Raw genomic sequence first — 15466 nt, forward strand, 5'->3', positions numbered from 1 at the left:
TGAGAAAAGGAGGGAGGGAGAAAAGGAGGGAGGGAGGGAGAAAAGGAGGGAGGGAGGGAGAAAGGAGGGAGGGAGGGAGAAGAGGAGGGAGGGATGGAGAAGAGGAGGGAGGGAGGAGGGAGGGATGGAGAAGAGGAGGGAGGGAGGGAGGGAGGGGAGGGGAGAAGAGGAGGGAGGGAGGAGAAGAGGAGGGAGGGAGAAGAGGAGGGAGGGAGAAGAGGAGGGAGGGAGAAGAGGAGGGAGGGAGAAGAGGAGGGAGGGAGAAGAGGAGGGAGGAGAAGAGGAGGGAGGGAGAAGAGGAGGGAGGGAGAAGAGGAGGGAGGAGAAGAGGAGGGAGGGAGAAGAGGAGGGAGGGAGAAGAGGAGGGAGGGAGAAGAGGAGGGAGGAGAAGAGGAGGGAGGGAGAAGAGGAGGGAGGGAGAAGAGGAGGGAGGGAGAAGAGGAGGGAGGGAGAAGAGGAGGAGGAGAAGAGGAGGGAGGGAGAAGAGAGGGAGGGAGAAGAGGAGGGAGGGAGAAGAGGAGGGAGGGAGGGAGAAGAGGAGGGAGGGAGGAGAAGAGGAGGGAGGGAGGGAGAAGAGGAGGGAGGAGGGAGAAGAGGAGGGAGGAGAAGAGGAGGGAGGGAGAAGAGGAGGGAGGGAGAAGAGGAGGGAGGGAGAAGAGGAGGGAGGGAGAAGAGGAGGGAGGGAGAAGAGGAGGGAGGGAGAAGAGGAGGGAGGGAGAAGAGGAGGAGGGAGAAGAGGAGGGAGGGAGAAGAAGGAGGGAGGGAGAAGAGGAGGGAGGGAGAAGAGGAGGGAGGGAGAAGAGGAGGGAGGGAGAAGAGGAGGGAGGAGAAGAGGAGGGAGGGAGAAGAGGAGGGAGGGAGAAGAGGAGGGAGGGAGAAGAGGAGGGAGGGAGGGAGGGAGAAGAGGAGGGAGGGAGGGAGGGAGAAGAGGAGGGAGGGAGGGAGAAGAGGAGGGAGGGAGGGAGGGAGAAGAGGAGGGAGGGAGGGAGAAAAGGAGGGAGGGAGGGAGAAAAGGAGGGAGGGAGGGAGAAAAGGAGGGAGGGAGGGAGAAAAGGAGGGAGGGAGGAGAAAAGGAGGGAGGGAGGGAGAAAAGGAGGGAGGGAGGGAGAAAGGAGGGAGGGAGGGAGAAAAGGAGGGAGGGAGGGAGAAAAGGAGGGAGAAAAGGAGGGAAGGAGGGAGAAAAGGAGGGAGGGAGGGAGAAAAGGAGGGAGGGAGGGAGAAAAGGAGGGAGGGAGGGAGAAAAGGAGGGAGGGAGGGAGAAAAGGAGGGAGTGGAGAAAAGGAGGGAGGGAGAAAAGGAGGGAGGGAGAAAAGGAGGGAGGGAGAAAAGGAGGGAGGGAGGGAGAAAAGGAGGGAGGGAGGGAGAAAGGAGGGAGGGAGGGAGAAGAGGAGGGAGGGATGGAGAAGAGGGGAGGAGGGAGGGAGGGAGGGAGGGAGAAGAGGAGGGAAGGGAGGGAGAAGAGGAGGGAGGAGGGAGAAGAGGGAGGGAGGGCGAAGAGGAGGGAGGAGAAGAGGAGGGAGGGAGAAGAGGAGGGAGGGAGAAGAGGAGGGAGGGAGAAGAGGAGGGAGGGAGAAGAGGAGGGAGGGAGGGAGAAGAGGAGGGAGGGAGAAGAGGAGGGAGGAGAAGAGGAGGGAGGGAGAGAGGAGGGAGGGAGAAGAGGAGGGAGGGAGAAGAGGAGGGAGGGAGAAGAGGAGGGAGGGAGAAGAGGAGGGAGGGAGAAGAGGAGGGAGGAGAAGAGGAGGGAGGGAGAAGAGGAGGGAGGGAGAAGAGGAGGGAGGGAGAAGAGGAGGGAGGAGAAGAGGAGGGAGGGAGAAGAGGAGGGAGGGAGGAGAAGAGGAGGGAGGGAGAAGAGGAGGGAGGGAGAAGAGGAGGGAGGGAGAAGAGGAGGGAGGGAGAAGAGGAGGGAGGGAGAAGAGGAGGGAGGGAGAAGAGGAGGGAGGGAAAGAGGAGGGAGGGAGAAGAGGAGGGAGGGAGAAGAGGAGGGAGGGAGAAGAGGAAGGGAGGGAGAAGAGGAGGGAGGGAGAAGAGGAGGGAGGGAGGGAGAAGAGGAGGGAGGGAGAAGAGGAGGGAGGGAGAAGAGGAGGAGGGAGGGAGAAGAGGAGGGAGGGAGAAGAGGAGGGAGGGAGAAGAGGAGGGAGGAGAAGAGGGAGGGAGAAGAGAGGAGGGAGGGAGAAGAGGAGGGAGGGAGGGAGAAGAGAGGGAGGGAGGGAGAAGAGGAGGGAGGGAGGGAGGGAGAAGAGGAGGGAGGGAGGGGAAGAGGAGGGAGGGAGAAGAGGAGGGAGGGAGAAGAGGAGGGAGGGAGGGAGAAGAGGAGGGAGGGAGGGAGAAAAGGAGGGAGGGAGGGAGAAAAGGAGGGAGGAGGGAGAAAAGGAGGGAGGGAGGGAGAAAAGGAGGGAGGGAGGGAGAAAAGGAGGGAGGGAGGGAGAAAAGGAGGGAGGGAGGGAGAAAAGGAGGGAGGGAGGGAGAAAAGGAGGGAGGGAGGGAGAAAAGGAGGGAGGGAGGGAGAAAAGGAGGGAGGGAGGGAGAAAAGGAGGAGAAAAGGAGGGAGGAGGGAGAAAAGGAGGGAGGGAGGAGAAAAGGAGGGAGGGAGGGAGAAAAGGAGGGAGGGAGGAGAAAAGGAGGGAGGGAGGGAGAAAAGGAGGGAGGAGAAAAGGAGGGAGGGAGAAAAGGAGGGAGGGAGGGAGAAAAGGAGGGAGGGAGGGAGAAAAGGAGGGAGGGAGGGAGAAAAGGAGGGAGGGAGGGAGAAGAGGAGGGAGGGATGGAGAAGAGGAGGGAGGGAGGGAGGGAGGGAGGGAGGAGAGAGGAGGGAAGGGAGGGAGAAGAGGAGGGAGGGAGGGCAGAAGAGGGAGGGAGGGCGAAGAGGAGGGAGAGGAGGGAGAAGAGGAGGAGGGAGAAGAGGAGGGAGGGAGAAGAGGAGGGAGGGAGAAGAGGAGGGAGGGAGAAGAGGAGGGAGGGAGAAGAGGAGGGAAGGGAGAAGAGGAGGGAGGGAGGGAGAAGAGGAGGGAGGGAGAAGAGGAGGGAGGGAGAAGAGGAGGGAGGGAGAAGAGGAGGGAGGAGAAGAGGAGGGAGGGAGAAGAGGAGGGAGGGAGAAGAGGAGGGAGGGAGAAGAGGAGGGAGGGAGAAGAGGAGGAGGGAGAAGAGGAGGGAGGGAGAAGAGGAGGGAGGGAGAAGAGGAGGGAGGAGAAGAGGAGGGAGGGAGGGAGAAGAGGAGGGAGGGAGAAGAGGAGGGAGGGAGAAGAGGAGGGAGGGAGAAGAGGAGGGAGGGAGAAGAGGAGGGAGGGAGACGAGGAGGAGGGAGGGAGAAAAGGAGGGAGGGAGGGAGAAACGGAGGGAGGGAGGGAGAAAAGGAGGGAGGGAGGGAGAAAAGGAGGGAGGGAGAAGAGGAGGGAGGGAGGGAGAAGAGGAGGGAGGGAGGGAGAAGAGGAGGGAGGGAGGGAGAAGAGGAGGGAGGGAGGGAGAAGAGGAGGGAGGGAGGGAGGAGAAGAGGAGGGAGGGGGAGAGAGGAGGGAGGGAAGGAGAAGAGGATGGAGGGAGGAGGGAGGGAGGAGAAGAGGAGGGAAGGAGGGAGGGAGGGAGGGAGAAGAGGAGGGAAGGAGGGAGAAGAGGAGGAGGAGGGAGAAGAGGGAGGGAGGGCGAAGAGGAGGGAGGGAGAAGAGGAGGGAGGGAGAAGAGGAGGGAGGGAGGAGGGAGAAGAGGAGGGAGGGAGAAGAGGAGGGAGGGAGGGAGGGAGAAGAGGAGGGAGGGAGGGAGAAGAGGAGGGAGGGATGGAGAAGAGGAGGGAGGGAGGAGAGGAGGGAGGGAGAAGAGGAGGGAGAGGGAGGGAGAGAGGAGGGAGGGAGGGAGAAGAGGGAGGAGGGCGAAGAGGAGGGAGGGAAGAGGAGGGAGGAGGGAGAAGAGGAGGGAGGGAGAAGAGGAGGGAGGGAGAAGAGAGGGAGGGAGAAGAGGAGGGAGGAGAAGAGGAGGGAGGGAGAAGAGGAGGAGGGAGAAGAGGAGGGAGGGAGAAGAGGAGGGAGGAGGGAAGAGGAGGGAGGGAGGGAGAAGAGGAGGGAGGGAGAAGAGGAGGGAGGGAGAAGAGGAGGGAGGAGGGAGAAAGGAGGGAGGGAGGAGAAAAGGAGGAGGGAGGAGAAAGGAGGGAGGGAGGGAGGGAGGGAGGGAGGGAGAAGAGGAGGGAGGGAGGGAGAAGAGGAGGAGGGAGGGGGAGAGAGGAGGGAGGAGGGAGAAAAGGAGGGAGGGAGGGAGAAAAGGAGGGAGGGAGGGAGAAAGGAGGGAGGGAGGGAGAAAGGAGGGAGGAGGGAGAAAGGAGGGAGGGAGGGAGAAAGGAGGGAGGGAGGGAGAAAGGAGGGAGGGAGGGAGAAAGGAGGGAGGGAGGGAGGGAGAAAAGGAGGGAGGGAGGGAGAAAAGGAGGGAGGGAGAAAAGGAGGGAGGGAGAAGAGGAGGGAGGAGAGAGGAGGAGGGAGAAGAGGAGGGAGGGAGAAGAGGAGGGAGGGAGAAGAGGAGGGAGGGAGAAGAGGAGGGAGGGAGAAGAGGAGGGAGGGAGAAGAGGAGGGAGGGAGAAGAGGAGGGAGGGAGAAGAGGAGGGAGGGAGAAGAGGAGGGAGGGAGGAAGAGGAGGGAGGAGAAGAGGAGGAGGGAGGGAGAAGAGGAGGGAGGGAGAGAGGAGGGAGGGAGAAGAGGAGGGAGGGAGAAGAGGAGGGAGGGAGAGAGGAGGGAGGAGAGAGAGAGGGAGGGAGAAGAGGAGGGAGGGAGAAGAGGAGGGAGGGAGAAGAGGAGGGAGGGAGAAGAGGAGGGAGGGAGAAGAGGAGGGAGGGAGAAGAGGGAGGGAGGGAGAAGAGGAGGGAGGGAGAAGAGGAGGAGGGAGAAGAGGAGGGAGGGAGGGAGAAAAGGAGGGAGGGAGGGAGAAAAGGAGGGAGGGAGGGAGAAAAGGAGGGAGGGAGGGAGGGAGGGAGGGAGGAGAAGAGGAGGGAGGGAGGGAGGGAGAAGAGGAGGGAGGGAGGGAGGGAGAAGAGGAGGAGGGAGGGAGAAAAGGAGGGAGGGAGGGAGAAAGGAGGGAGGGAGGGAGAAAGGAGGGAGGGAGAAAAGGAGGGAGGGAGGGAGAAAAGGAGGGAGGGAGGGAGGGAGAAAAGGAGGGAGGGAGGGAGAAAAGGAGGGAGGGAGAAAAGGAGGGAGGGAGAAAAGGAGGGAGGGAGAAAGGAGGGAGGGAGAAAAGGAGGGAGGGAGAAAAGGAGGGAGGAGAAAAGGAGGAGGGAGAAAAGGAGGGAGGGAGGGATAAAAGGAGGGAGGGAGGGAGAAAGGAGGGAGGGAGGGAGAAAAGGAGGGAGGGAGGGAGAAAAGGAGGGAGGGAGGGAGAAAAGGAGGGAGGGAGGGAGAAAGGAGTGAGGGAGAAAAGGAGTGAGGGAGAAAAGGAGTGAGGGAGAAAGGAGTGAGGGAGAAAAGGAGTGAGGGAGAAAAGGAGTGAGGGGAGAAAAGGAGTGAGGGAGAAAAGGAGTGAGGGAGAAAAGGAGTGAGGGAGAAAAGGAAGTGAGGAGAAAAGGAGTGAGGGAGAAAAGGAGTGAGGGAGAAAAGGAGTGAGGGAGAAAAGGAGTGAGGGAGAAAAGGAAGTGAGGGAGAAAAGGAGTGAGGAGAAAAGGAGTGAGGGAGAAAGGAGTGAGGGAGAAAAGGAAGTGAGGGAGAAAAGGAGTGAGGGAGAAAAGGAGTGAGGGAGAAAGGAGTGAGGGAGAAAAGGAGTGAGGGAGAAAGGAGTGAGGGAGAAAAGGAGTGAGGGAGAAGAAGGATGTGAGGGAAGAAAGGAAGTGAGGGAGAAAAGGAGTGAGGGAGAAAAGGAGTGAGGGAGAAAGGAGTGAGGGAGGAAAGGAAGTGAGGGAGAAAGGAGTGAGGGAGAAAAGGAGTGTGAGGGAGAAAAGGAGTGAGGAGAAAAGGAGTGAGGGAGAAAAGGAGTGAGGGAGAAAGGAAGTGAGGGAGAAAGGAAGTGAGGGAGAAAGGAGTGAGGAGAGAAAGGAGTGAGGGAGAGGAGGAGAAAGGATGTGAGGGAGAAAAGGAGTGAGGGAGGGAGAAAAGGAGTTGAGGGAGGGAGAAAAGGAGTGAGGGAGGGAGAAAAGGAGGGAGGGAGAGAGAAAAGGAGGGAGGGAGAGAGAAAAGGAGGGAGGGAGAGAGAAAAGGAGGGAGGGAGAGAAAAGGAGGGAGGGAGAAAGGAGGGAGGGAGAAAAGGATGTGAGGGAGAAAGAAGTGAGGGAGAAAAGGATGTGAGGGAGGGAGAAAAGGAGTGAGGGAGGGAGAAAAGGATGTGAGGGAGGGAGAAAAGGAGGGAGGGAGAGAGAAAAGGAGGGAGGGAGAGAGAAAAGGAGGGAGGGAGAGAGAAAAGGAGGGAGGGAGAAAAGGAGGGAGGGAGAAAAGGAGGGAGGGAGAAAAGGAGTGAGGGAGAAAGGAGTGAGGGAGAAAAGAAGTGAGGGAGAAAAGAAGTGAGGGAGAAAGAAGTGAGGGAGAAAAGGAGTGAGGGAGAAAAGGAAGTGAGGGAGAAAAGGAGTGAGGGAGAAAGGAGTGAGGGAGAAAAGGAGTGAGGGAGAAAAGGAGTGAGGGAGAAAAGGAGTGAGGGAGAAAAGGAGTGAGGGAGAAAAGGAGTGAGGGAGAAAAGGAGTGAGGAGAAAGGAGTGAGGGAGAAAAGGAAGTGAGGGAGAAAAGGAGTGAGGGAGAAAGGAAGTGAGGGAGAAAAGGAAAGTGAGGGAGAAAAGGAGTGAGGGAGAAAAGGATGTGAGGGAGAAAGGAGTGAGGGAGAAAAGGAGTGAGGAGAAGAAAAGGAGTGAGGGAGAAAAGGAGTGAGGGAGAAAAGGAGTGAGGGAGAAAAGGAGTGAGGGAGAAAAGGAGTGAGGGAGGGAGAAAAGGAGTGAGGGAGGGAGAAAAGGAGTGAGGGAGGGAGAAAAGGAGTGAGGGAGGGAGAAAAGGAGTGAGGGAGGGAGAAAAGGAGGGAGGGAGAAAAGGAGGGAGGGAGAAAAGGAGGGAGGGAGAAAAGGAGGGAGGGAGAGAGAAAAGGAGGGAGGGAGAAAAGGAGGGAGGGAGAAAAGGAGGGAGGAGAAAAGGAGGGAGGGAGAAAAGGAGGGAGGGAGAAAAGGAGGGAGGGAGAAAAGGAGGGAGGGATGCAGAAGAGGAGGCAGGGATGCAGAAGAGGAGGGAGGGATGGAGAAGAGGAGGGAGGGATGGAGAAGAGGAGGGAGGGATGGAGAAGAGGAGGGAGGGATGGAGAAGAGGAGGGAGGGATGGAGAAGAGGAGGGAGTGAGGGAGAAGAGGAGGGAGTGAGGGAGAAGAGGAGGGAGTGAGGGAGAAGAGGAGGGAGGGATGGAGAAAAGGAGGGAGGGAGGGAGAAAAGGAGGGAGGGAGGGAGAAAAGGAGGGAGGGAGGGAGAAAAGGAGGGAGGGAGGGAGAAAAGGAGGGAGGGAGGGAGAAAAGGAGGGAGGGAGGGAGAAAAGGAGGGAGGGAGGGAGAAAAGGAGGGAGGGAGGGAGAAAAGGAGGGAGGGAGGGAGAAAAGGAGGGAGGGAGGGAGAAAAGGAGGGAGGGAGGGAGAAAAGGAGGGAGGGAGGGAGAAAAGGAGGGAGGGAGGGAGAAAAGGAGGGAGGGAGGGAGAAAAGGAGGGAGGGAGGGAGAAAAGGAAGGAGGGAGGGAGAAAAGGAGGGAGGGAGGGAGAAAAGGAGGGAGGGATGGACAGACGGACTGCTTATTGTAAGATGGTTTGGGATGTCCTGAGAAGGTGATACGGCACGACATAAATACATGTTCTTTCAGTTATGGTAGAACGGAAATTATCCGGAAGTATTCATTACAGTTTACACAAATATGAGCATTTCGGAGGATTTATCCGTCGGCCACCAACATCAGAAAGACACACCAGCTGTCAGCCTGTTCCATGAGGGGGTAAAAGCAATTGAACGCAGATAAATGTTTTGTTTGAAACACCTTACCACCAAACAAAGGTTCAGGTTCCACCAGGATTTCTTGCTTTTGTGGAATTGGAGCTCGTACTTCATCCCTAAAATGACACAAAATGAGCAAGCATCAGACTGAGAAAGAAATAACTGTGCCCATCTCTCTCGGTTCGAGTGTAACAATGCTCAGTGAGGCCAGGACCAGGAATATTTGACAACAGACTTGCAATCATAGGAGCACAGCTGAGCAGTGAACACTTTCCAAACACCAACGCCTGCTTGCTGTTGTGCTGTATCTGCTTCCAGATATTAACTGTAAAAACACGTTCAATAAATATCTGTGGTTGCATGGACGGTGAAGTGAGCCGCTTTAAGTTTCATCATGCTGGCAGATCAGCTGCTTTTCTATAACTTTATTATGAAATTCCTATCTCTGGTATAGTACACAGGAAGGATTTTTTTTTGTTACTTGCCATAATTTTAGTACAAAAAAGGCTGTCTAAAGTACAATCAACTCCTTTCTCACAATACTGTCTCTAACTAACTCTTCCTATTACTTAGGCTTTCTGACAGTATATTACAATATCACCAAGAGGGAGGACTCTCCAAAGTTTAGAACGGTATACAACCACCTCTATTTGTGCAATTCTTTTGTTCGCTGCATCTAAAGGATCTTGTTCTGCTCACACCTCTTCAAAGCTCCAGGAGGTCCTCCATCTGCAGCCACAAAGTTCCTTCCCATCAGGCAGAAGTTCTCAATTATACCTGTCAACCCAAAGCTCAGTTGTTCTCTCCCCAAGCCTCTCGCCTAAAAGGGAGGCAAGTTCCCCGGCATCAGGGTTAAGCATATCTCCTCGCGGCTGGAAAAGAACTTGGGGCATGAGGGGGAAGATCCAGCACTGTGGGAGAACCTTCACCACACAGGCTGCAGCAGTTCAAGGCGGTGGCTCACCACCACCTTCTCAAGGGCAATTAGGGATGGGCAATAAATGCTGGCCTGGCCAGCGACGCCCACATCCCATGAACGAATAAAAAAAAAGTCTCAGGATAAAGAGTTGGATATTTAGGACTGAGATGAGGAGGAGTTTCTTCACTCAGAGGGCCGTGAACATTTGGAATTCTCTACCCGAGGGCTGTGGATACTCAGTCGTTGAGTATATTCAAGACTGAGATTGATAGATTTTTGGACACTAAGGGAATCAAGGGATATGGGGATCAGGTGGGAAAGTGGAGTTGAGGTACAAGATCAGCCGTGATCTTACTGAATGGCGAAGCAGGCTCGAGGGGCCGTATGGCCTACTCCTGCTCCTATTTCTTGGTTCTTATGTTTACTGGCCCTCACAATCTGGCAGATACCTGTTAGCACATGTTGAGCCAGTATATGTTGTAAACAGACAACTTACATTTACTGGGCTCATTGAAAATATTCTTAAATGAGTCCAGATGTCTGCACTGTGTAACCTGAGAATGGAATCAATCATAAGCCATGTATAGAGAACTCAGAGACTAGGCACTCTTTCTGGAACCAAGGACAACTATTCCAGTCCATTCTTCTTCCTGTTTGCAGGATCCTTACCATGAGGTGGAAATCAGACATCCAAAGAATACAAGCTGCAATCAGCTAGAGGAAAAGAATCCCAACTAAGATCACCAAGGTCTCCTGACCCAAGTCAGGATCAGAGGAATCAGGATCTATGACAGTTAATGCTTGCGGTATGACTGATTCCATGGGGTATCTCTGTGTAAAGAGATGAAGTACAGGACCATGTTGTGCAAAGAAAGAGATTAAGATGACTCCTGGCAGCTCCTGAATTGGCTCATTCCCTGAAGAGCTCTTCAGGTATAATGCTTTTGTAAGCATAAAAGTTAAAGGAAATCACTTTTCTTTTGTGATAGAGATAAACAGTCCTGATAAAGACATATACTGCAAAAATGACAGGTGTGGGTCCCAAGCCCAAATGGAAACAATAGCTTGACATCATTGTGCTGAGAAAGACTGTCATTTCTAGTTTAATCTTCCTGATGAATCTCATGGGCACTCCTCTGAATGATGTTTGCAAGCCCGTGTACTGCAAACAATCTCCTTATACTGTGTCAAAGAGGGCAAATGAGCTCTATAAAAACGACATAGTAGAAGGGGGCTAAGTACCGAGATTTATAATGTCTTGGTTATACATGAAAATCACATCTCAAGTTTGGAAGATATCCGTATCTCGCTAACAAACTTGAGCCGATACTGCCTTTAACAGGTGTTTGCTTATTGCCCCTTTACATTACAGTAACTGAAATTCTAAGAATACAGGTCAGCTCGGGTAAAGGAATCCAAACCAAGACCACAAAGGTCCTTCTGGCCCAAGTCAGGATCAGAGGAATCAGGACCTATGTCAGGTGATGTTTGTGGTATGACCGGTTCCGCAGCAAAGCATCTGGATAATCAGAAAAAGTACAGGACCACGTTAAGCAACGTAAGCGATGTCTGCTCCTACAGAGGAAGCCGTGCTGTAGGGGGAGGGCGTGAATACGAACAGGCTCAACTTGAAGCATCGGCTAATTCTGACCATCAACGGGCCCAGCACTCAGCTTGCCTGTTTTCAAATTACTGGCCTTTAGATCCCTTCCCTAATCATCAGAGAAGGTCCATATCAGAAATGAAAGTCACAATTTTCTCATTTTTGCACTGTGCATATGCAGCTGTTTGTTGCTGCCGTGATATCCACCCCATAATGTAAATGGGACGGATCTAGAGCACTGGGAGCTCCACTTCTACTTGAGGAAGTTCTGCAACATAAGTGTTCATCTAATCAGTAATGTTGTGGGACATCCTATTTAAACACTATTTCAACTTGCCGAGTGCCCCAATCCCACCTCCTCCCTAAAGCTGGAAAACCACTTGGATATGTAGGAGTTATTTTCAATCTTCACTACTGAGACTCCCAGCCCCCACATGGAATATCACCTAATGCCCAGCTTAAAATTTGTTCTGCAGAGGGCTGACCTGTCCCTAATGATCGATCTGGCTCAGTCTTCCTATAGCGGATACAAGTACCCCTACAGTGGTGCAGTAAGCGGCTCACGGTCCAGAGAAGTGTTCTTGTTCCCCAGAACAGCAAGAGCCAGCCTGGTTCAGTTGGTAGCACTCTCGCCCAAGTCAGAAGGTTGGGGGTTCAAACCCTACTCCAGAACTTGAGCACATCATCTAGGCTAACACTCCAGTGCAGTACTGAGGAAGTGCTGCATTGTCGGTAGTCCGAACAACAAGGAGCTACAAAACAAAGTTAGCAAAACAACACCACTAGTTCAATCTTTTACTTTTTGAAGTGATGTTTAATTTTTCCACACACATGAACACTTTGGTAGAAAATCATTCAGCAGCAAGGAATTACACCAAACACACTGGCAGGTTACCTAACCAGCAAGGAAACTAAATAAATCGCAGGGGTACCAATCTCTCTTTAGACAGATGTGAGAGATCGTCTCAGTCTCACACTATGCAAAGAGCGCCCCCATGTGCAAATTTTCAGTTCTCTTCTACGAGTGAAGGACAAAGGGGGCAGCAGGTTTGGGGTGGGAGTCATACAGCACTACATGTGTAATTGTGGAGGGTGGTGTGGGATCAGTCAGTGGGTCTGGGAGGGTTTTTGGGGTGGCTGGGCTCTAGCACCATTCATGGGGGGTGTGAGAGAGAGAGGTAGGAGCATTCAAAGGAGATCTGAAAACTTGGAGAACCCAGGAAGAGGAGGGGGTGTGGGAGAACTGGTAGACACTGGAATCTGTGGATAGTCAAGGAGGGGATGGGAGCAAAAAGCAGTAGTGCTGGAAGATGCAGTGTGGGGAATAGTAGGAGTATGGGACCAGGTGGGGTGTTGGAGAAGTGGGTTGGACTAGAGCTGGGATATAATGGGGGTGGCATAAGAACATAAGAAATAGGAGCAGGAGTAGGCCATACGGCCCCTCAAGCCTGCTCCGCCATTCAATAAGATCATGGCTGATCTTCAACCTCAATTCCACTTTACTGCCCAATTCCCATATCCCTTGATTTCCCTAGAGTCCATAAATCTATCTATCTATCTCAGCCTTGAATATACTAAACGACTCAGCATCCACAGCCCTCTAGGGTAGAAAATTCCAAAGATTCACAACCTTCTGAGTGAAGAAATTCCTCATCTCAGTCTTAAATGGCCAACCCCTTATCCTGAGACTACGCCTTCTAGTTCTAGACTCTCTAGCCAGGGGAAACAACCTCTCAGCCTCTACCTTGTCAAGCCCCCTCAGAATCTTATATGTTTCACCTCTCATTCTAAACTCTGGAGTGTATAGGCCCATTCTAGTCAATCTCTCCTCATTGGACAACCCTCTCACCCCAGGAATTAATCTGGTGAACCTTTATTGCATATTGTATATCTTTCCTTAGATAAGGAGACCAAAACTGTACTCCAGGTGAGGTCTCACCGAAGTCTTGTAGAATTGTTGTAAGACTTCCTTACTCTTGTACTCCAAGCCCTTGCAATAAAGGCCAACATGTCATTTGCAGCACCAAGAGTAATGGTGATATGAAGAGTTAGGTATGAAGCTGGAAACAGACCAGGATTATAAGTCCAGGTCTGGGAGCAGACTCTGGCTGGGATTACAACTGAGGTGCTGTGGCGGGAAGCAGAAACGACAGACAGCAGGCAAGAAGCGCCAGAGAAGGCACGGCTGAAAAAGCTTTGAAGATTTTTTTTATTGGGAAGCGGGCTGGAGCCGATTAAAGTGAGGCCATTACATCTCCGGAGTGGTAGGGATGGTCACACCTAATTTTGTTGGAAGAGTGGAACAAAATATATAATAACCCAGCTCTCTCCTCCTATTACACTCTCTCTCAAGTTACACTGCAGCAACTCGCCAAAGTTTCTTCGACAGCGCCACCCAAACCCGCAACATCTACCAACTAGAAGGACAAGGGCAGCAGGCACATGGGAACAACAGCACCTGCATGTTCCCCTCCAAGTCACACACCATCCCAACTTGGAAATATATCGCCGTTCCTTCATCGTCGCTGGGTCAAAATCCTGGAACTCCCTACCTAATAGCACTGTGGGAGAACCTTCACCACACGGACTGCAGCGGTTCAAGGCGGCAGCTCACCACCACCTTCTCAACGGCAATTAGGGATGGGCAATAAATCCTGGCCTTGCCAGCGATGCCCACATCCCATAAATTAATTTTAAAAATTCTTTTCCGCTGTAACTTTTAAAAAAGTTTTTCTGTTTTTTCTCTTTCTGTATGGCTATCACAACTTTTCACATTATATCACTTGGTCAAACTCTTTGCTCATTGTTTCTAGTTCTTTTGTCAATTATCTTAAATCTGTGTCCCCTGGTTACCAAGCCTCCTGCCAGTGGAAATGGTTTCTACTTATTTACTCTATCAAAACCCATCATAATTTTGAACACCTCTATTAAATCTCCCTTAACCTTTTTTTTTTAAAAAGGAGAACAACCCCTGTATCTCTCATCTCTCCATATAACTGAAGTCCTTCATCCCTGGTATCATTCTGATAAATCTCCCCTGCACCCTCTCTAAGGCTGTGATAGCCATTCCAAAGTGTGGTGCCCAGAATTGGAAGCCTAATTAGTGATTTATATAAGTTTAGCATAACTTCTTTGTTTTTGTATTCTGCCTCTACTTATAAAGCTATAGATTCCACATGTTTATTTTTTAAGTAGCTTTATCAGCTTGTCCTGCTACCTTTGAAAAATTATGTATGTGAACCCCCAGGTCGGTCTCTTCCTGCACGTCTTTTAAAATTGTACCATTTAGTTTATATTGCCTCTCTTCATTCTTCCTCCCAAAAATTTATCACTTCACACTTCTCTGCATTAAATTGCATCTGCCATGTGTCTGCCCATTTCACCAGTCTATATATGTCCTCCTAAACTCTGCTACAATGGTCCTCACTGTTTACTACATTTACAAATTTTGTGTCATCTGCAAACTTTGAAATTGTGCTCTATATATCCAAGTCCAGGTCATTAATATATATATCAAGAAGATACCAGATTAAATGTAAGAGATTTAGGATTGAGAGCAGAAGAAACTTTTTTTAAAAAAAGAGGGTTGTGAAGTTGTGGAATGCACTACTGGAGTTAGTGACTGAAGCCGAGACTATGTCAAGTTTTAAGAATAGGTTAGATAGGTGGTTGAAAGGAAGGTTAAGGCACACGGGATTAGGACGACTGCTCGCACGGAGGATAAATACCAGCACGGACTGGTTGGGCAAAAAGGCCTGTTTCTGTGTTGTAACTTCTATGTAATTCCTGAGGTGGTGGGGGGGGGTGCGCAAGAAGAGAGACGGGAATACGGGGAGTCTGCTTTGAACAGTAAATAAACGCAAGTTGGCTTTCATGAACATAAATTTCACCAATAAGCAACCCAACTTTCTGACTGGGTGAACTGTGTACAATGGCCTAACAAATTGAAGTTTGAGCTTTATATTGATTAGTTGTTTTTTTTATACAAAAAAACTTTTATCTTCAAAGCCTCAAAAATGTGTTTCCTATTGTTGTGCTGCCAGTAATTTTTCAACACTTGGAAAGGGAAGAATTTGAGGGGACAGGACTTAAAACAGTCAGATAAACAAATCTATAAGTTGTAGGCACAAATGCATGCTAGAGCTCTGGTCTGCTACCTTGTTGGGTCTCTTCAGATGATTTGTGTTGTCTTTTTGAACTCCGATGAACTCAAGACTCAGGCTTGGAACTCAAGACTCAAGTTGAAAACAAGCCTCCAGTGGAAAGCAAAGTGGAAGACTTTTCCAACTGGAAAAATATTTAGGTAAGTGTAATAATTTATACTGTAAATTTTAATTTTTAAATATATTTATGTTACAAGCTTTATTCCAGGCAGTAGGTGCTCATCCTAGTGGAGAAGTCAAGATGAAAGTGACTTTCAAAAAATATTGAGCGATTTGATTTCTTCTCCTTTCTTTTATTGGTAGATTTTGCTGACTACCAGTTGGACGCTTATCTACCTATAATCCTCACATTTGATTTGTACATTCTCTAACACTTGTGAGTTGCTTCTGTTTTATGAAAATTAAGTTTGAGCAAATCAGGCACAAGTGTGATAACAGAACCTTTTATAAAAATTTATATTTATTCATTTCCCGTGGCATTGCTCATGGTAAGTCAGAGGATATGATGCTTTATAATGACAAAAGTGTTATACCATGAAACTTGCATAGAAACGTAGGAACAGGAGTAGGCCATTCGGCCACTTGAGCCTTTTCCGCCATTCAAATTAGATCATGGCTAATCTGTATTTTATCTCCATCTACCCGCCGTGGTTCCGTAACCCTTAATACCCTTGCTTAACAAAAATCTATCAATCTAAGTTATGAAATTTCAATTTGAAACTTAAGTAAGAATCAGCAATAGGTTTCAAAGTGCTTGCGTTTTGCCCTTCTTAACTTTCCTAACTTTGAAAGAAGTTTCATGCTGATTTTTAACAGCTGCTCATACAGTCTGCATACCTGCACTTACCAGTTGTTATAGTAACCAGCGAGAGATTTCCTTTA

General features: G+C 51.1%; 1 protein-coding gene across 1 annotated transcript in view; it reads right to left on the minus strand.

Annotated features, from left to right (window-relative positions):
• Positions 1 to 15466, minus strand: part of ubxn7 (UBX domain protein 7) — a 106618-nt gene that overhangs the window by 70509 nt on the left and 20643 nt on the right. Inside the window, exon 3 of the mRNA XM_067995598.1 lies at positions 7948 to 8015. Within this exon, the coding sequence (XP_067851699.1) occupies positions 7948 to 8015 (68 nt within the window). The remainder of the gene's footprint in view (positions 1 to 7947; positions 8016 to 15466) is intronic.

The sequence above is a fragment of the Heptranchias perlo genome, chromosome 13, assembly GCF_035084215.1.
Source record: "Heptranchias perlo isolate sHepPer1 chromosome 13, sHepPer1.hap1, whole genome shotgun sequence".
NCBI classification, from domain to species: domain Eukaryota; kingdom Metazoa; phylum Chordata; class Chondrichthyes; order Hexanchiformes; family Hexanchidae; genus Heptranchias; species Heptranchias perlo.